Genomic DNA, 19,265 nt, shown 5'->3' on the forward strand with positions numbered 1-19,265 from the left:
AAGTGATCCACTGTGAGTAGGCCGCGGTTTTGATGATAATGCTCAGGAGGGAGTGTTCGTCGTCTTTTATTTATGTCGCGGTTTGCTGCGCACGCAACGTTGATTGCGCGGATGGCAGTGTTTCTTACGCAATGTTAGGCGTTTCGAAAAAATATAACATATTTTAAATTATAACTACCATCTCGTAAAACTCTAAAATGCGCTAGCAGCCGTTAGTTTTGTTTTATTTGTTTTTTTTTTTTGCTAGCGGTAAGACTATTCTTTGATCGGTCAACCTTCGTAAATTGACCCACCACTATCAATTAACAGCTCCGATAAAACTTAATAACAGAGTGAGAGGTTAAACAATTCCCAGTCTTATCGATAGACTGTACTACGCTATCAGTGTACGTAGATTACAATTAGCGAATTATATGCATTCCCAGAGCGAACACTTCCCAACGAAGTTCACAAGCTCAGAAGTGTTTCAAACGTGATCAGCATCAGTTGTTTGGAGAAGCATTAAAATGAGCCAACCCGACCATTACATCGTGGCCACGCGTTATGGACCAGTACGGGGCGTAAGGAAAGCAGCCGCGACCGGCGTCGAGTACCTTAACTTTCAAAAGATACCCTACTGTAAGCCACCGGTTGGCGAGCGACGATTCAAGGTAGAGCGATAGCGCAGATATCGAGAGAACTCTCCAGACATCGTAATTGTTTTGGTTCATCCACTTTTTGTTACCTAATTGTAAAAGGATCTGGAGGTGCCGGAACCGTGGACCGAACCGCTGGACTGTACGCAGCAAGGTCCGAGTGGATATCAGTTCAATAAGCTGTTGAACAAGATCGTTGGCAGTGAGGATCATCTGTACATTAATGTGTACACGAAGGAGGTAATTGTTGGTTGTGGTTTCGAAATGAACAAGATGTGAAACCCATCCCATCTCATACGTTATGTCGAATCACGCTGCCCAGATAACACATATTGTTTATTCATGCTTCCGTGGCATTATCACTTCATGTTTTCTTATCATGGGTTTTTGGATTGCATCTGATTATATGGCACCCTCACTTGCTAGACAATACTTGCACCGGTTTTTGGTGGCCTGTTCTCAAACTATTTGTGCACAATTAAGCAAAATACATGCGCCTTTACAATACAATACCTTTTAGCTAAAACCGGAGAAATTACGTCCGGTTATGTTATGGATACACGGTGGAGCATTTATGCGCGGTTCTAGCGGAACGGACATGTACGGTCCGGATTATCTCATTCAAAAGGACATCGTGTTGGTTACTTTTAACTATCGCATTGGAGCATTCGGTACGTACTGTGTCTGGTTTTCATGTACAACTCTGACTGTATCAATTCCATCATATTTCTCGTAGGCTTTTTGTCTCTCGATTCGAAAGAGCTGGCGATACCTGGCAATGGTGGTTTGAAGGATCAAAATTTGGCACTCCGTTGGGTGCGCGATAATATCGTCCACTTCGGTGGCGATCCGGATAACGTTACGCTGTTCGGAGAGAGTGCTGGAGGTTGCTCGGTACACTACCACATGGTGGCGGAACAATCGCGAGGATTGTTCCGCCGGGCGATCGTGATGTCGGGCTGTACGCTGAACAATTGGTCTACGGCGCCCAGGCGTGGTATAGCCGAACGATTGGCCAAAGCGCTCGGATGGAATGGCAAGGGTGGCGAAGCGGAAGCTTTCAAAGTACTGATGAAAGCATCCGCGGAGGATATCGTTAAGAAGCAGGATCTGCTCCTAACTCCAAACGTATGCATTCAATTTGGCTAGATGATAAGAGCACATCACTCACGTAGTTAATCTTATTCTTTATTTTCTGAAGGAGTTAGAAAACCGTATGCTGTTTGCCTTCGGTCCAGTAGTAGAACCTTATCTAACGAAAAACACCTTCATACCGAAGAAACCGCTGGAAATGTGCCGCGAGGCGTGGAGTAACGATATCGATATACTAATCGGTGGTAACGCCGAGGAGGGACTGTTTTGTTTGAGTTCTATCAAAGAGAATCCCGCCATAATGGATAATCTTAAAAACTTCGAGTACTTGGTACCCACCGAGCTAGAGCTGGTACGAACCTCGCAATTGTGTCGTGAATACGGTTTAAGGTTGAAAAAGTTTTATTATGGTGAGACGAAACCATCGTTTGATAATCGGGACGGCTATTTAACGGTAGGAAGATAAAATTTTCATCATCCGTATCGTGTGCCATTCAGATTAATGTTATTAATTCTCTCTGTCTCTTCTCTCCTTAGCTAATGACCGACAAGCTTTTTTGGCATGGCATTCACCGCACTATCTATTCCAGGACTAGGTTGCCGAAGGTGGCAAAAACGTTTGTTTATCGGTTTGCGGTAGATTCCGAAACGTACAATCACTACCGGCTTTACTTCTGCGACCGGAATGTGCGCGGAACGGCTCATGCCGATGATCTTTCGTATCTGTTTAAAAATGTGTTCAGTCCCGTGCCGGAAGCCGATACAATGGAGTATAAGACGATGCAAAGAATGGTAAGTTTGTTGTGTGGTTTGGCAGATGGTACGGATGTACATTACTAATGCACTTGATTTAGGTTGAGTTGTTTACTAACTTTGCCATACTTGGTACACCTAATGGTGGAACTGTTGGAGATCTATGGGAACCGGTGGAGGTAGCGGTGGATGCATACAAATGTTTGAACATTAATAACGTTGGATTGAGCTTTGTTGACCTTCCTGAGATGAGACGCATGAAGCTGTGGGACTCGATTTACAACAAGGATCAGCTGTATTAAATGTTGTTACATTCCTGTGGTCCTGAGTATGTATAATACAATTTCAATACATGCTTGCGAAAACATTTATTTTAATTGCTTTAATGGGTATCATGGTATAGTGAATGTAATATTTAAATCTAAAGGATTATAATATATAGCTCGCAGAACTGAAGCAAGTTATGATAACTAAAGGAAAGATAAACCTAATACCAATTGGGTTCCAAATAGCAATTCTGATAATATGCGATACGTATGCATTGTATTACGAAAATTATGTTAATTTAAATTGGTCGATGGTGCTTCCTGCGAGCAGACATATTTGTTCGGGTGTCGCTGGTATGTCTAAAAGTTGTAAAGAGAAATTTGATTTAGTACGTTTCGTTATGCTACTAGTTCCAAACACTACTCACCGATCGGATACCATTCGTCGGAAAGACCCGCCTGCTTGCGTGCCGAATTCAATGCCATGCGTAGGGCAAATAGCAACGAAACGGTCAGATTGAGCGCTGGTTCTCCGGTTGTTTTGGAACGCAGAACAAACTTTTCGTTGTGTGTTCGCTGTAGAAACTTGACACGAAAGTCCACCGGGATGTCCTTTGCACCTGGTGGTTTGTAGTTCCAGGAGCGGTTAGTTAGCAGCTGTCCGGACTCTCCGCTGTAGACAAGTTGCTCCGTAAAGTACAGTCCAATCCCCATCACAAACGCACCCTCGATCTGGCCGATATCGATGCCAGGACTGATGCTCTCGCCAACGTCTTCCAGTATGTCGACACGACGAATCTGGACGTTGCCGGTTAGAATATCAACCTCCAGCTCGGAACACGCTAATCCCCACACGACGTAGTGTTGCACTTCGGTCATCTTGTACTGATAGAGTGCACAGAGATCGACATGCTGCTGGTGACATCGTTGCGTGATGGCTTCCCACGAGTCATCGGGATGCTTCTCTCGGACAGGATCGATACGGTGACGTAAGATCTCGCAAGCCTTCTGTACGGCGTAGCAAGCGGAATCGCTTGTCATACTGCCTCCGGATACGATCGCGTTCGGTGAGGTAATGTTAGCCATGGCTTTTACCCGGATCATACTCGTCGGAATGCCCAGGGCACGGGCGGCAACCTGTGTAACTTTGGTGTTTACACCCTGCCCCATATCGATACCACCTGTAGTAATGGCAACGGTTCCATCTGCATGGTAGATCGAAACCAGTGCGTGTAACGAACCCATAAAGTACTGTGGATATCTCATCGGTACGATTGCAATACCTCGCTTGATCCAACGGTTGGATTCGTTGAATTGAGAAATCGCAATTCGGCGATCTTTGTACTGGACGTCCTCCTCAAACATTGGCAGTAACTCTCGCATCTTACTGTCTTCGGGGAGGTTTTCCATTCGTACCGTCAGCGGGTCTAGTGCAAGTCGATGCGCAATATGCTCCATCATGTTTTCCGCCATACTGATTCCCTCGTTGGTACCCGGACCTCGACAGTACGTAGTGCCGGGTGCTTCCGTCAGCACGCTGTGTCCCACTACCTTCCAGCAGTTCGTGTCGTAACAATTGCGATAAAACATAAATGTGACTTTCTCTACTGGATCGTTAAAGCTGCATCCAGCGTCCTGATAAAATTTGTTGAGCAATCGTTGCACTTGACCGCGTTCGTTAACCTCCATCTCGTACCGACTGACGCAAGCCGAACGCTTCCCGATCGCAGCCATATTATCTTCCAGTGACATGATCAAACGTACTGGCCGTTGCGAGAAATGTGCCGCAATGGCACAGGCACAGGCGACCTGTGATGCTCGTGAAATTTTCGATCCAAACGCTCCACCCAAGCGTCGGATGCGGAAGTTGAGACTGTTTTCCGGGATCTGCAAAGCACGTGCGATCGCAATCTGGCAGATATCGACCCACTGTGTCGCGCTGTACACGTCCATGCCATCATCGATCGGTACGCATATGCACTGTTGTGATTCCATGGAGAGATGGAACTGACTTGGCAGATCAAAGCTGCCCTCCAGTCGGATTGATCCACTACCGGCACCGTAGCGTTCCCCAACCTGCATCTCATCGCTAAGACGTATGCGCTCGGTGTGACCAGCTCTGATGACGTCTTTGACTGTAGGTAGAATGGGTTGACCATCCGGTGGACCGTACTCCACTTTCACCAGTTTAGCTGCTCGGTACGCTTCGTCGTATGTTTCGGCGAGAATAATACCAAGCGGCTGGCCGTGGTACAGTACACGATCGCTGCAGAATATTTCCTCCACTTCCTTATTGTCCAGTTCCACCGGCATAAAGTTGTTAATGCCGGGTATGTCCTGCGCTGAATAGAACGCAGCCACTCCTGTGCGCGCGAGTGCCTCCGTTGCGTCTATGCGGAGAATATTGGTGCGTGGTTTTGTGGCCAGTACGAAAGCGCCGAACAGCTGCCCGGGAAGATTCGGAATGTCGTCGGTGTAGTCTACTTCTCCGGCTGTTTGAGACAGTCCTTCCACTTTGGGCATGTGTTTCGTTACTGGCCAGTTCGCTTGTATGGTCTCATACGATTGTTCACCGCTTGAAAGCATGCGCTTAGACAGCTGCGAACCACTCGAGTACAGTGCGTTGAGTTGAACGCCACGATCTCCAGCGATGCTTAGTATCGCTCGGTAGTACAGCGTCATTGCAAGATGCTTCCGATATTGTGGGATTGCGTCCGGTAGAACATGATTCGGTGATATCGTATTGTTGAGCAGCTCTAATGTCTCACCGAAGACGGCTTCTTGGAAGATATCTTTACCGGCGAGAAAACTCTCAAGCTGAACAGCATGGGTAAAACCCGGATTGATGCCGCCGTAGCAGATGGAAGCAGTACGCAGTAGGCCAGAATCTTGGAATTGCAGCAGAAACACCGCATTAACGTATGCGTGTGCATTTTGTGCTCGGGGCATCACTTTGTAGGTGCGTAAGGAGTATTGGTTGGGATCGAGCGGGTAAAGTAAAATGTTCAGTATGATGCGTTTGTTCATATTCATCGACAGATATTCCTCCACCGTGACAACTTTCGTAGAGGTCGTTGAAGTGGCTGAAAGAGGAATGATATATTGAGTACCGTAAGTTTGTTTGGAAGTTACTATTTGCTCACCCACCAATTGTTAAACGTGCACCAACACCCTCGAGTAGTAGATACACATCGGAAGGGAAATCGCGGTACTGGTGCTTAATGCTTAGATTGCCAGCGATAGTACCCGCATTGCGCACCGGTACGTTAGCGATCAGATCGAGATGTTTGACCATTTCGCGACAGTACTCATACCCGTTTGAAGCGGTTGCCTCACTCAGGATGGCCATCAGTTCGGTCAGCGTAACGTTGGCTCCGATGATCAACGCATCGTTAAAGTAGTTTACTCGTAGATCAGCCACCGAGGTGATGTCGATGAATACCTCCAGGTTTTCCGGTCGTCGATATACACCTGTAATTTTCCATGAATTGTAAAACGATCTAAAGACCTTTCACGTCGAAGAGATCTCACCAGTGGCAGTGTTGCCAGCAATCAGCATGTACGGACGGGATTCTATGTTATCGAAAATCCGAAAGATTGCCTGCACGTTCTCTACCTTATACCACTCTCGGCCTTCAGTAAACAGCAAGTGGATATCGTTCGCTTCCTCACATTGGGCTGCCATCGAGCACTTGCCTGTGCAGGGCTTTCCATGCTGACTCTTTGGGCAAATCCTTGGAACGTCCTCGATATCCTGACAGGCATCCAGCAGTTTCGGATCTGCGTCAACCGCTAACGATTTGAACGCATCTAGAATCGGGCGGTAGCCGGTGCAGCGACAGATATTGCCACCGAACGAATTCTCAACCTCCTCCATTGTAACCTTTCCCTGCTTCGCTTCCAACAAGCTGTACATGTTCATGACCATGCCGGGTGAACAGAAACCACACTGGGTCCCGTTGAAGTGTGCCAGACGCTTTTGGGTAGCATGGTACCCATCCAGCTTGTTACCGATACCCTCGATCGTAACGATATCCAATCCATTGCAGGAGAACAGTGGAAATAGACACTAAAAGACGAAATTAGACTATCTGTAAATAGGAAGTCTGGGATGTGTGATCGTAAGATCATACCGAGTTCACCGCCCGTGATATGATATCCTTCGTAACGGGATGCTGGCTGCTAACGTTGACGATGCAGGCACCACAACCGCCCTCGCGACACATAAATTTGGTACCCTTAAGCTGTGCATGGTAGCGCAGATAAGTGCCGAGCGAGGTATCGATTGGGACGGTTGCGCTGTTCGCTGTTGGGAGAGGAAAGCAGAAAAGCGAAAAATAGAAACATAATAGCACATGATTTAGGCACCTGTAGAGATACAGCGAGGTTGCTGATAAAGGTAGTAGGCGATTTTGCGAACGTCGCTTGACAGCAGTATCTATCGCGAGAGTTCCCTATTATTGAGCTGCCACTCCTATCAATCCCGAAGGGTCTAGATGGCAATTTATCATTGATACTGCCGGCAAGACCTATCCTCATCGAGGTGTTCGATCGCACCGGACGATAAGATTTGCGACTTGTTTTGCGCACCTTTATGCACCTTCCCATTGATGGTGAACACTATTTGCATGATTATTTTGTCGACGGCGCGTGCGATGGGCGGGAATGCGATGTTACACAAATGGTTGCAAACTGTTTATACCGGTTGAATAGCAGCGGGCACAATCCTACCGCGTACGCGCGAATCGCGAGTTAACGAGAGACTAAAGTCGCAACTTCTCACCAACGGGGTTGTTTTGTTGCGGGGGTTTTTATACACCCCGAAACGATGCTTCGCTTATCACCTTCGCCTGTTTCTGTGACGACGCCTGCGACGATGACGGGAGTTTCACGTGTTTTGTTGTGCGTGAGAGAGCTCTCGAATGCTTGTGCGCGCGCGGGTCTAATATGATGGTATTGGTACGATCGACGGCATTCATTCCACGTGAACAAAATTTAAATCATCACCGGTTGAGGGGGTTTTTGGTCGCTATTAGTCCTGCGTCTGAACCGGTTCAAGTTCTATGAATTGATATTTGACAAATTTGGCAACACAATTAAAGGGTTTAAGGTCGCGTCGAGCGCGTCAAACGGTGTTTGAAGTATAGGTGATGCGTGGGAATGAAACTGGTGAGAATGTTTTAATTTTAAACCCGATACAAGCGTTTATCAGCAGAAATACTGCTTAGCACGGGTATCTATTCCCAAGACGATAAAATTTATTTATTTTTCCTTTCATTACGTTTCTTATCAAAACACTTGCCGGGCTATGTTGCACAGACATGGTTTCGCCCTTAATGTTGGTACTCACGAAATATTCAAATCGTCGGACAAGTTTATGCATGGATTTTAAGTAATTCCTTCCTTTTTGCTGATGTAACGTGCTCTCGCTCCTTATGACTCATGATCTCATGCATCGTCACTAAAGATTCCTGTGATTGACTCTTCGCTAAAGATTCGCACTTCACTATTATCCAGTTTACGTTATTTTACGACAGTCTCATTCAATATAACTTTTAATATAACACAACTTTTCTTATATTCAATTCTTTCATGATACATAGTACTGATACAATCGGACAGTCGCTTACTAATTGTTGTAAACAAATGCTTTATTGTACATTTTATTGGTTATTGATTCTGCACACCTATCCCAGTTTTTCCAATATATTTCATTATAAGTATTACATTTTATTAAGAAAAAAAAAACTATGACGGAATTTTAAAGAACCCCTCTATAAGATTCCCTCTATGGAACCATCTTTGAGCAGCATCCGTGCAAATTATTCCGTACGTTTAAAGCATATAAGGATTAGTTCAACAAATACTGCTCTACAGAGTTGCCCGACGCCAGATATACCTGATCCGGTGTGGATGGAGCTCCGAGTTGAACCCATTCATTCGGCAAACCCGCATCGATGCGTGCTGCCCGAACTGCATTACGCAGGGCGCACAGTACCGATACGGTCATGTTCATGGCCGGTTCACCGGTCGCCTTGGAGCGTAGCACTCCGGTCGCATTGGTGCTCTTTTGCAGGAAGCGCACCCGGAAATCAATCGGAATGTCTTTCGCTCCCGGCGGCTTGTACGTCCAGGTACGGTTCGTCAGCAATGCACCGGTTTGCGGATCGTAGATCAGCGCCTCGGTCAAATAGTAACCAACGCCCATAATAAATGCGCCCTCGACCTGACCAATATCAATACCGGGGCTCAAGCTTTCGCCAGTATCCTCCAGGATATCAACACGGCGCAGCTGTACGTTGCCGGTTAGCACATCGATTTCGACCTCGGTACAGGTCAAACCCCAGATGATGTAAGGTTGCAGATCTGACGCCTTGTACATGTAAGTCGCACAAAGGTCCACATTCTTGTAGTAGCTGTTCTCCACGATCGTTTCCCAAGAAGCGTCCTTCAACTCTTCGCGGATCGGTTTCATGCGCTCCAGCAAAATCTCACACGCTTGCTTAACCGCCTGCGAAGGAGAATTACAAAATAAACATCCGTAAGTTTCGTGATTAGATTTGACGCTAGGCCCAGCATAATTTAACTCACAAACGACACTGTTTCGCTGGTCATGCTTCCACCGGTACAGATAGAGTTCGGTGACGTCATATTGGCCGATGGTTTAATGCTAATCTTTTCCATCGGGATCCCCAACACGTAGGCCGCGACCTGTGCGACCTTCGTATTCATACCCTGACCCATTTCGATGCCACCGTGTGTGATGACCACGCTACCGTCGGTGTGGTAGATCGACACAAGCGCATGGATCGTTCCGAAGTAGCCTAACGGGTAGCGCATCGGTGTGATGGCAATGCCACGCTTCTTCCAGCGGTTCTCACGATTAAACTGCTCGATTTCCTGCCTGCGCGTATCATACTCGACATCGGCGCGGAATTGAGGCATCAGCTCGTACATCTTCAAATCCTTTGGCATGTTGGCCATGCGCACGTCTAATGGATCAAGCCCAGTCGCGTGAGCGACATGTTCCATGATCGTTTCCACCATGGCGATACCCTCCGTTGTACCCGGAGCGCGACACCAGGTGTTACTAGCAGAGTCCGTGATGGCACCCTTGGCAACCGTCTTCCAAGCCTTGTTGTCGTAGCAGTTCTTGAAGAACTCCGCACAGTGGCCCATAGACTCGTTCAGACATGATCCAAAGTCGTGCACGTATTCGTTGAACAGCTTCGTAATTTTGCCATCCTTTTCCACATCCACCTCGTAGTTGGAGACGACACCGTAACGCTTGCCAATGGCTTCCATGTTGGCCTCGAGCGTCATCACAAGACGCACCGGACGTTGCGTCTTGTGGGCTGCTAGAGCTGCCGCACAAGCAATCAAAGTGGCCCTGGTGCCTTTACACCCGTAACCTCCTCCCAGGCGACGCACGTATAGGTTGAGACTATTCTCGGGCACGTTCAGCAGCTTGGAGATGGCAATTTGCGTAAAATCGATCCACTGTGTGGCCGAGTACACGTCCATACCGTCCTCGATCGGAATGCAAACAGCAGTTTGGGTCTCCATGGTGTAATGATACTGACCTCCGATTTCAAAGCATCCCTTCACCTTGATCGCACCTTTGGGTGCAGCTTCAAACTCTTCGCCCAACGTGCTGTACGGCATATCGTTCAGCCGCTCGGTAACCTTAGCACGGAGCACATCTTTCACGGTAGGGTAGCGTGCCGAGCCCGTTTTTTCGTACTGGACCTTTACGAGCTTGCTGGCACGATTGGCCAGATTGAAGGTTTCGGCGACTACAAGACCAACCGGTTGCCCATGATAGATGAGCTTCTCACTGCAGAAGATTTCCTCATCGTGTGGGCCCATGAATCCTTTGAAGTACATAAAATTATTTGCTCCCGGGATATCCTTCGCCGAGTAGAATGCAACAACGCCAGGCAGTTTCTAGAAACAATAGATGAATTAGTGAATTACAGGGATGAATGAAGGGAAAAGTAGCTGAAATTTCCCAATCCTACCAACGCTTCTGACGCATCAATGTTGATAATCTTCGTCTGTGACTCCGTTCCCAGAACGAAAGCCGCGTATAGTTCGTTCGGGAACGCTGGCAAATCGTTTGAATACTTGGCCTCTCCCGAAGTTTGCAGCATACCTTCGATTTTAGGAATGTTCTTCGTAAGCGGCCAATTTTCTTTGATTGTGTCGAACGATTGTGTGCCGGACGACAGGGGACGGTCGAGAACTGATCCACCGGATTTATATTCATTTTTAACGGATACCTTCAGTTCCGGTGCAATGTTAAGCGCAAACTTGTAGAACAACGAAAGGGCCAGATTTTTACGATACTCTGGAGCAGCATCAGGAAGCACATGGTCAGGATTCAGTTCACTTGCCAAGATCTTCAGGGCTCCTTGAATAGCTTCATTGGTTAGGAGGTTCTTTCCCTTGAGGAACTCTTCCGTTTTCAAAGCATGCGTAAATTGGGGATCGATTCCTCCAAAGCAAATGTTACTCGATACAATATTCGATCCGTCCAACTTAATCAGGAATGCACCGTTAACGTAGGCGTGTGAATTCTGAGCCCGAGGCATGATCTTGAACGAACGGTACACGTAGATGGATGGGTCTAGTGGAGGAAGGATAATGTTGAGCAGCAGCTTTTTCTTCATGTCTAGAGTAACGAACTCGGAAGGTCGCACGGTCTTCGTTTTGCCCTGGGCTTCCACTGGAATAAGAAGAAGAGACATTAGAGACAAAGTAGGTATGCTAATCTAGACCGCTGAGGGTACTTACGAACGGTCAAAGTTGCGTCAGCCGCCTCCAAGATAAGATACAGATCGGAGGGGAATTCATGATGTTGGTTTTTGATGCTAAGATTACCAGCGATCGTTCCAGTATTACGAACAGGTACGTTGGCAATCAAATCGATATGTTGGACCAAGTGTTCGAGGTATGAGAAATTCTTGTTTTGTTTCGCAGCGAAGGACAGCAGGTTCATCAGCTCGGTCAGGGAGGTTCCAGCTCCCACGGTTATGGAGCTTCCTACTGAGCTAGCGCGCAGCTCTTGGACCGCATTGGTGTCGATAAAGACTTGGATTGCATCGCTACGACGGTACACTCCATGGGCAGTATTGCCTCCAATAAGCGTGTAGGGCTTTTCTCCAATGCTCTCGAAGATGGCAAAGATATCACTTACATTGTAAACCTTATGCCATTCTTTCTGCTCATCGAAGTTCAGATGTAGTCCCTTATTGGGGTTGATTTTTCCAGCCGCAGCACACTTGCCAGCACAGGCCGATCCAGTCTTGGGACAAATCTTGGTAAGATCCTCAATATCCTGACACTTTTCCTTGATTTTGGGGTCGGCATCGACGGCCAGAGCCTTGAAAGCGTCCAGGATGGGCCGATAACCAGTACAGCGACAAATGTTGCCTCCGAACGAATTTTCGATCTCCGCCATGGTGACCTTTCCCTTCTTAGTCTCCAGAAGGCTGTACATGTTCATGACCATGCCGGGAGAGCAGTATCCACACTGGGTACCGTTGAAGTGAGCCAGCAACTTTTGGGTAGCGTGATAGCCACGTTGCTTGTCACCGATTCCCTCGACCGTAGTAATGTCCATGCCATGACAAGCGAGTACAGGAAATAGACACTAGTTGTGAGAAATTTTAAATTAGTGAGAAGGGTTTCCGAGGCTAAACATACTGTGAATAGTCTTACTGAGTTAACGGCATACGAGAAGATCTCTCCAGAGACCGGATGTACGCCGCTGAGGTTAACCACGCAAGCACCACAGCCTCCCTCGAGGCACATAAACTTGGTTCCACTCAGATGGGCATGGTTCCGGATAAAGGTGTTCAAAGAGGTATCAACCGGTACGCTCTTCGAGTTAACTGCAAAACGAATTATCGATTATTCATAAACCACCGAGGCCGCCAAATCGATCGATTACGAAATAGCGAATGAAGTCGCTTTATCATGCCTAACATTTTCTTTACGCGAGATGACATATTCTTATCGAAAGTTTGTTAGTATGTTTGTACGATTTTCCCGGTGGCACGATACTCACTTTGATAAGGTTTCGCATTGATAGAGAAAATGACCTCCATGATAGGGCAGATTTTTTACACCGTAATAAGAGCCTTTCACGTAATACTATTACACAACACTGCGCAAAAATCACCCAAACGAAAATTGCTTCAATTGAAACTATCACGAAACCGTTGAATCTTGATGACAGTCGAACACGCCACTTCCAAACGGGTTGCTAGATCAGTCTGGAGCACAGGGACAGGTTTCACCGGAGCACAACGATACGCTCACTACGACTGATCGTCAGCGAGTGAGAAGTGTTCGCCCAGATTGTTCCGATTTGGTAGAGGAAATCGCGATAAATGCACGCGACACTTATCGAGGCTCTGCGTCTATTGCGAAAATGTGCCCCGTCACCTTGGTCAATTGTTATAGCTCCGGTGGGTGTGTGAGTCTTCATATGATCTCACTCAACATGGAAAATGTTTGGGACAATTCTCGTTTCTGCCACTGGATGGATCCGAATTTGCCGGTGAGTAATGAAATCTCGCTATTATGGAACTATTGCTGTAAATGGTGTTGTATAATCTAGAATAGCACTGGGATCATCAACACATCGATAGCTGTGCATTGAAGTAGTAGAATATAGTAGATCGTAGTAAATGATTACACCGGCACTATTCCGTTGTTTGTTGTACCATTGAGATGGAGTGCGTCACATGTTAAACACACAATGGTATAACGTATAATTTGAACAGCACTTGAAAGGGTTGTTGTGGTTTGTTTAGAACAAAGTTTTGTTTTCATTACTTTTATAAACATAAACATTCATTACTATACTGAACGTCGTTTCATTCAATTCAAAAAAGGTAAAATGTTCGGAATCCTAAAAACATATCTGAAAGTGATTCGCTCAAATGACCCCTTCTTTAGTCCGTATCTATCTCATACCTAATCACCTAACATGGTAATCAAGAAGAAAAAAGCAAACATTCCTCCTTTTGCATCACTTTTGCTGTGTCATGCGTAGGATTGATTGTTATTCCGACACTCACCACTGTACGTCTTTCCGTTGATCGTGAAGTTGATCTCAAGCAGCACCATCGTAGAATTTGCACCAGCCCGCAGCTTTTACAAAATTTACAATTGAATGAATGAAACAATATTTCCACCAGACAGACGCTCTAAAAATTTCGGTCAGTCTTTCCGTTTGCATTCCGGTACGACAACTAACGCACGTTGCAAGGTCGTGGTCGCGGAGTTTGGGCTGGGGCAGTGCCGGTTGCTTTGATGGTTATGAAAAAATGGGGTGAGCGACTCAACAACAACAAGAAAAAATAGCCGGTTGGTACAAAAATCTTGCGTTTGTTTATTGTATGGTATTGGAAAGAGGAGGGGTTCTTGCGCATGGTAAAATGTTTAGATCTTAGTTTAGATTCGCGTTTGGAGGGGGACATGTTCATCGTATAGCGCGCGAAATGTTACATGCTCGCACCATTACTCGCGCATGCTTTCAGCGAGCGGTGCCGATGGTGTTGGCTCCATCATCAGCTCGACATTAAAACTACCACAAACGGCAGCCCCGCAATGGCGTCCGCGCAACTAATAGCACCACGGGAATATATGTTGACGGAAATAGGCGAGTGTGTGCGTTAATGTCGGGCGTTGAACGTTGATTAGATACGCATGTTCAATTTGGCTAGCATCTATTTTTGGTGTGACGTAATACAGTAACGGACAAACAGTAACACACTGGCGGAAATTCAGGTTTTTTTATTCGTTAGGAAGAAGTCGTACTGAATAGAGTAGTTTAAATGAATTATGTCCAATTACGAAAGAAGCAATGATATGTAGAAGAAAGTCTAACATTTTTGTATACCAAAATCTTTCAACAAATGTGTTGTGCTGTGCAGGGATCAACTTAGTGCAACAAATATTGATCATGAATTGCCCATGATATTGATCATGAATTTATATTTCTCTTTTATTTAATTCAGGTTGTATTGTTCGATGGTGTTTGATGCTTTGAGGAATATTTGCTCTGGAGTCGAAGCCGATCCAAGCGCAATCCAATCATCAGGACTTCCCGCATCCTTTTGTGCCGATCGTAGGGCATTTCTCAACGCAAACACAACAACCACACCCATAGACATGGCAGGTTCCCCGGTTGCCTTCGATCGCAGCACCCCGGACGGATTGTCACCGGTCTGTATGAGCCGAATGCGGAAGTCTACCGGGATGTCTTTCGCTCCCGGAGGCTTATAGTTCCAGGACCTGTTCGTGAGCAGTGCACCATTGGTCATATCGTAGACCAGCGACTCCGTTAACCAGTATCCGATTCCCATCACAAACGCTCCCTCGATCTGGCCAACATCGATGCCCGGGCTAAGACTCTCGCCAGTATCCTCGAGAATGTCGACACGGGTAAGTTGAATAGAACCAGTGAGGATATCAACCTCAATCTCAGCACAACTTAATCCCCAGATGCTGTAAGGCTTCAGATCAGCCTTTTTGTATTGGTAGAGAACGCTCAGATCAATGTCTCGGGTGTAGGCGGTTTGGGTCACCTTTTCCCAAGGGGCGTTTTTGAGCTCGTCCTTGATGGGTTTTAGCCGGTTGTGGAGAATTTCGCATGCCTTTATGACGGCCTAGACAAAGGTAGGAGGTTAAGCATAGATCTGACAAAAATAGCTCATATCTACTTACATAACACACTGCCTCGCTAGTCATACTTCCTCCGGTCATTCCATTATTAGGCGACGTCATGCTGGTAGTTGGTTTGACCGAAATTTTTTCCAACGGAATGCCCAACGTGAAGGCAGCAACTTGAGCCGCCTTGGTGTTGATGCCTTGTCCAACTTCAACTCCTCCGTGGCTGATCGATACCGTTCCGTCCTTTGCGTAGATAGATACTTGTGCATGTAAAGCACAGAAGTAAGTCAAAGGAAACTGCATCGTGGTCATAGCGATACCTCGTTTGCGCCACCGATTCTTTGCATTAAAATCATCGATCGCTTCTTTTCTCTGATCGTACTGCACATCTTGACGGAACTGTGGCATAAGAATGTGAAATTTGCTTCCGCTGTGCATATTTCTCAGACGCACCTTCATCGGATCGACGCCAGTCACCCAGGCAATATGCTCCATGATCGTTTCGGCCATAGCAATGCCTTCCGTCATACCAGGGGCACGAGCCCAGGTATTGGACGGCGCGTCCGTAAGTATGGGTTTTCCCTTAAAAGTCCAGGTGCTAGAATTATAGGACAGATTGAACGTGTCGTTCGTGAACATCAGTGCGTCATCGTTCCGGCTTGATCCGTAGTCTTGTAGAAAGTTGTTGGAGAGCTGTTTAATGTTGCCCTCATTGTCCACCTTCACTTGATAGCTGCTGAAGCAACCGCATCTTTTCCCGATTGTTTCCATATTTGACTCCATTGTCATGACAAATCGTACTGGTCGTCTGGTTAGCAAGGCCGCCAAAGCACAAGCACCAGCAATTTGGCCAGCACGCGTTAACTTTCCTCCGTAACTTCCACCCAACCGTCGGACAGTGAAGTTAAGACTATTTTGTGGTACCTTCAGAGCGGCAGCGATCGCTACCTGGCACAGATCAATCCATTGTGTAGCCGCATAAATATCCATACCATCTTCAATGGGAACGCACAGGCATGTCTGGGGTTCAATATAGTAATGATATTGCCCGTACATTTCAATAGTACCTTGAATTTGTTGTACTGGCTGATCGTCAATTTTTGGGACGAAAGCCATGTGAATTAGATGATCTTCAACCTCCTTGTTTGTTTTGTTTTTTAGAAATGTTTGAACTGTAGGGCAAACAGGTTCATCCGCGACTCGTTCATAAATGATCTTCACTTGCTTGGCCGCCCGTGTTGCTTGATCGAAGTGCTCTGCCACAATCACACCGACCGGTTGTCCGTGGAATAGTACACGACTGCTGCAGAATATCTCCTCCACATCCGGGAAAGATAAAAACATACCGTCGGCAACAAAACTGTTTGTGCCGGGAATGTCACCTGCAGAATAGAAGGCAACTACACCTGGAAGACGCTGAAATCGAGTTAGTTAATAAGAAAGAAATAATTGATATATATTCTTATCCATGGTTTTAGTGGCAAAAATCTACCAATGCATCCGTAGGATCAATCATCCCGATCGTCGTATTTGGTTGAGTGGCCACAACAAATGCCGCATGTAACTCTCCAGGAAAGGGTGGAAAGTCGTTAGTGTATTTAGCCTCTCCAGACACCTGTGCCAATCCTTCCAGCTTCGGCACATATTTCGATACGGGCCATTTTTTCCTTATTGTATCGAAGAACTGTTGTCCGGATGATAGTGGTCGCTCGAGCATGGTGGATCCGGATTTGAAGCGAGGGTCAAGAGGCACGTTGTAGTCGATTGCTACACTAAGGATGAATTTGTAGAAGAGAGAAACAGCAAGGTTTCTGCGATACTCGGCAGAAGCGTCCGGCAGGATCCAGTCGGGTTGAATCTCCGACGCGAGCGTGTTGATCGCCTGTTGGATGGTGTTATTATCGAAGAGCCTTTTCCCAACAAGAAACTTTTCCGTACGGGTCGCGTGTGTGAACTGGAGCGGTAAGGTAATTCGTGAGTAAAGCATTCAAGGAGATACTTTAGTAGTCGTACCTTAGGATGGATGCCACCAAAACATAATGTAGCCAACTTAACAGTCGATTTGTCGTTGGCAAACTGCAACAGGAAGGCGGCGTTGACGTATGCGTGAGCATTTTGAGCTCTTTGGGCTACCCTGTACGACCGGTAAACATTTGTTTGATTTTCGTAGGCCGGGAGTGATACGGTTTTAAGAAGCTTCTTGGTCAAATCCATCTGTATGTATTGCAGTGGCGATACCTCTGATTGTGTGGTAACAGATTCGGCTATAAAGAAGCGATAGAATAAACATGAACCTTAGTGTATACAATGCTAAGCCAGTTAGAGTTTCGATAAGTAAGGCGATAAGCAAGAACCTACCTACAGTTAACTTTGCACCAATAGCCTCCAGCAGAATGTAGAGATCGGATGGAAATTCGGGATGTTGGTTTTTAATGCTAAGATTTCCCGCAATCGTGCCGACGTTACGTACTGCAGGGTTAGCAGCAAGCAGTAAATGTTTCCCCATTTCTTCACAGTAGCTGAAATCAGATAGCTTTTTACCAGCTTTACGAAGTATTTCTATCAACTCGGCCAATGTAACGTTTCCTCCAACCATCAAACGTTCGGAATTTTGATCCTGACTGCGCAATTCTTCAACCGAATTCACATCGATAAAGATTTGAATGGCCTCATTTCGTCGGTAGACTCCTGAAGGTAGTTAAAAAAGAAATTCTTACCAATCGGTTTAATATGTAGCGTTTTCACAGTATTTACCTTGAGCAGTGTTTCCGCCATGAAACATGTAGAGTTTTGATCCTATAGCGGTTAGTGTTGCAAAAATATCACTAACTGAAAACACCTTGTACCACTCTTTACCATCTTCAAAAGCTATATGCACAGAACGAGCTTTATCGACGTTGCATGCAACAACAGGACACTTCGCCGAGCAGACGGTATTCGTCGTTGGGCAAATTTGTAGCTCCTCAATGTCTGACAGCTCCGGCTTATCGTTCAATGTGAGCGATTTGAACGCATCCAGTATTGGTCGGTAACCCGTGCAACGGCAAATGTTGCCACCGAGCTCATTCTCAATCTCCTCCATCGAGACCTTTCCCTGCTTGGATTCCATCAAGCTGTACATGGTCATAACCATGCCGGGTGAACAGAACCCACACTGGCTCCCGTTCATGTGAGCCAAGCGCTCCTGTATCGGCTGGTAACCGTCCGTTCGGTTACCGAGAGACTCCACGGTTTTGATGTCCAATCCATGGCAAGCGAACACGGGAAAGAGACACTAAACAGCGGAGAACCAGACATTAAGATTCATTTGCATATCCATTCACCGACAACTTACCGAATTGACGGACCAAGATTTTGATTCCTTCGTTACAGGGTGGAGCCCGGACACGTTGACCACACAAGCCCCACAGCCTCCTTCCCGACACATGAACTTGGTCCCGGAAAGATGAGCGTAGTTTCGAATGAACGCATTCAAGGAAGTATCCACCGGGACGCTTTCCGCATTAGCTATCATTTTAGGTAAGTAATTTGTTAATTTATATTTGTTTTTAGATTATTCTTACTTTACCTTTGTAAACCCTGCCATTAATGCTGAACGTTACTTCTGACACGTATCTGGTGAAGAGGATGTAACAAGTATTAACGAATGATTTATGATTAAAAGTCAGATAACACAGTGATTAATGCTTTGCTAATATAGTAGGTTCTGTAATACATTTCACAAACAATTTTCTGTTCTATCGAAAATATGCTACATCAACTTTACAACATTAAACTTAGAATACCCTGCATGATTGTCACTATTCCAATTAAACAAACGTTTCACCGATTC

General features: G+C 46.2%; 4 protein-coding genes across 5 annotated transcripts; 1 reads left to right on the plus strand and 3 right to left on the minus strand.

Annotated features, from left to right (window-relative positions):
• The first annotated feature begins 506 nt into the window (after positions 1–506).
• LOC128305485 (esterase B1-like) lies at positions 507–2,959 on the plus strand. Its single transcript, XM_053042956.1, has 7 exons — positions 507–650; positions 738–875; positions 1,156–1,306; positions 1,372–1,763; positions 1,837–2,181; positions 2,265–2,519; positions 2,582–2,959. Exons 1-7 carry the CDS (start codon positions 507–509, stop codon positions 2,780–2,782), a joined length of 1,626 nt encoding a protein of 541 aa, XP_052898916.1. The 3' UTR covers positions 2,783–2,959.
• On the minus strand, positions 2,812–7,376 carry LOC128305484 (uncharacterized). The gene is made up of 6 exons (XM_053042955.1): positions 7,337–7,376; positions 6,880–7,052; positions 6,278–6,815; positions 5,894–6,217; positions 3,175–5,829; positions 2,812–3,106 (listed from the first exon to the last, which is right to left on the minus strand). The coding sequence occupies exons 1-6, from the start codon at positions 7,374–7,376 to the stop codon at positions 3,036–3,038; spliced, it is 3,801 nt and encodes a 1,266-aa protein (XP_052898915.1). The 3' UTR covers positions 2,812–3,035.
• A 1,000-nt stretch (positions 7,377–8,376) lies between these two features.
• On the minus strand, positions 8,377–13,885 carry LOC128301016 (xanthine dehydrogenase/oxidase-like). 2 transcript variants are annotated; one of them, XM_053037309.1, is made up of 6 exons: positions 13,837–13,885; positions 12,470–12,642; positions 11,543–12,401; positions 10,768–11,474; positions 9,338–10,693; positions 8,377–9,257 (listed from the first exon to the last, which is right to left on the minus strand). In XM_053037309.1, the coding sequence occupies exons 1-6, from the start codon at positions 13,883–13,885 to the stop codon at positions 8,598–8,600; spliced, it is 3,804 nt and encodes a 1,267-aa protein (XP_052893269.1). In that variant the 3' UTR covers positions 8,377–8,597. The 2 variants fall into 2 exon arrangements, with proteins under 2 accessions (XP_052893269.1, XP_052893268.1); XM_053037308.1 differs by lacking the exon at positions 13,837–13,885 and adding an exon at positions 12,819–13,111.
• An 884-nt stretch (positions 13,886–14,769) lies between these two features.
• On the minus strand, positions 14,770–19,038 carry LOC128303905 (xanthine dehydrogenase/oxidase-like). Its single transcript, XM_053040989.1, has 8 exons — positions 19,002–19,038; positions 18,768–18,940; positions 18,188–18,707; positions 17,792–18,121; positions 17,447–17,697; positions 16,926–17,387; positions 15,488–16,849; positions 14,770–15,429 (listed from the first exon to the last, which is right to left on the minus strand). The coding sequence occupies exons 2-8, from the start codon at positions 18,858–18,860 to the stop codon at positions 14,770–14,772; spliced, it is 3,678 nt and encodes a 1,225-aa protein (XP_052896949.1). The 5' UTR covers positions 18,861–18,940; positions 19,002–19,038.
• Positions 19,039–19,265: the final 227 nt, after the last annotated feature.

The sequence above is a fragment of the Anopheles moucheti genome, chromosome 3 (genome assembly GCF_943734755.1).
Source record: "Anopheles moucheti chromosome 3, idAnoMoucSN_F20_07, whole genome shotgun sequence".
NCBI classification, from domain to species: Eukaryota; Metazoa; Arthropoda; class Insecta; order Diptera; family Culicidae; genus Anopheles; species Anopheles moucheti.

Coding starts and splice junctions, on each gene's coding strand:
- LOC128305485 (XM_053042956.1), top strand. CDS start 507: ATGAGCCAACCCGACCATTACATCGTGGCCACGCGTTATGGACCAGTA. Junction 1,307..1,371: donor CTATCGCATTGGAGCATTCG/GTACGTACTGTG, acceptor TATTTCTCGTAG/GCTTTTTGTCTCTCGATTCG. Junction 1,764..1,836: donor ATCTGCTCCTAACTCCAAAC/GTATGCATTCAA, acceptor TATTTTCTGAAG/GAGTTAGAAAACCGTATGCT.
- LOC128305484 (XM_053042955.1), bottom strand. CDS start 7,376: ATGCAAATAGTGTTCACCATCAATGGGAAGGTGCATAAAG. Junction 7,053..7,336: donor CAATGGGAAGGTGCATAAAG/GTGCGCAAAACA, acceptor CTCTCCCAACAG/CGAACAGCGCAACCGTCCCA. Junction 6,218..6,277: donor TGCTGGCAACACTGCCACTG/GTGAGATCTCTT, acceptor GGAAAATTACAG/GTGTATATCGACGACCGGAA.
- LOC128301016 (XM_053037309.1), bottom strand. CDS start 13,885: ATGGTGCTGCTTGAGATCAACTTCACGATCAACGGAAAGACGTACAGT. Junction 12,643..13,836: donor CAACGGAAAGACGTACAGTG/GTGAGTGTCGGA, acceptor TTCGTTTTGCAG/TTAACTCGAAGAGCGTACCG. Junction 11,475..11,542: donor TGACGCAACTTTGACCGTTC/GTAAGTACCCTC, acceptor TTCTTATTCCAG/TGGAAGCCCAGGGCAAAACG.
- LOC128303905 (XM_053040989.1), bottom strand. CDS start 18,860: ATGTGTCGGGAAGGAGGCTGTGGGGCTTGTGTGGTCAACGTGTCCGGG. Junction 17,388..17,446: donor TTGGTGGCATCCATCCTAAG/GTACGACTACTA, acceptor TTACCGCTCCAG/TTCACACACGCGACCCGTAC. Junction 15,430..15,487: donor CTAGCGAGGCAGTGTGTTAT/GTAAGTAGATAT, acceptor ACCTTTGTCTAG/GCCGTCATAAAGGCATGCGA.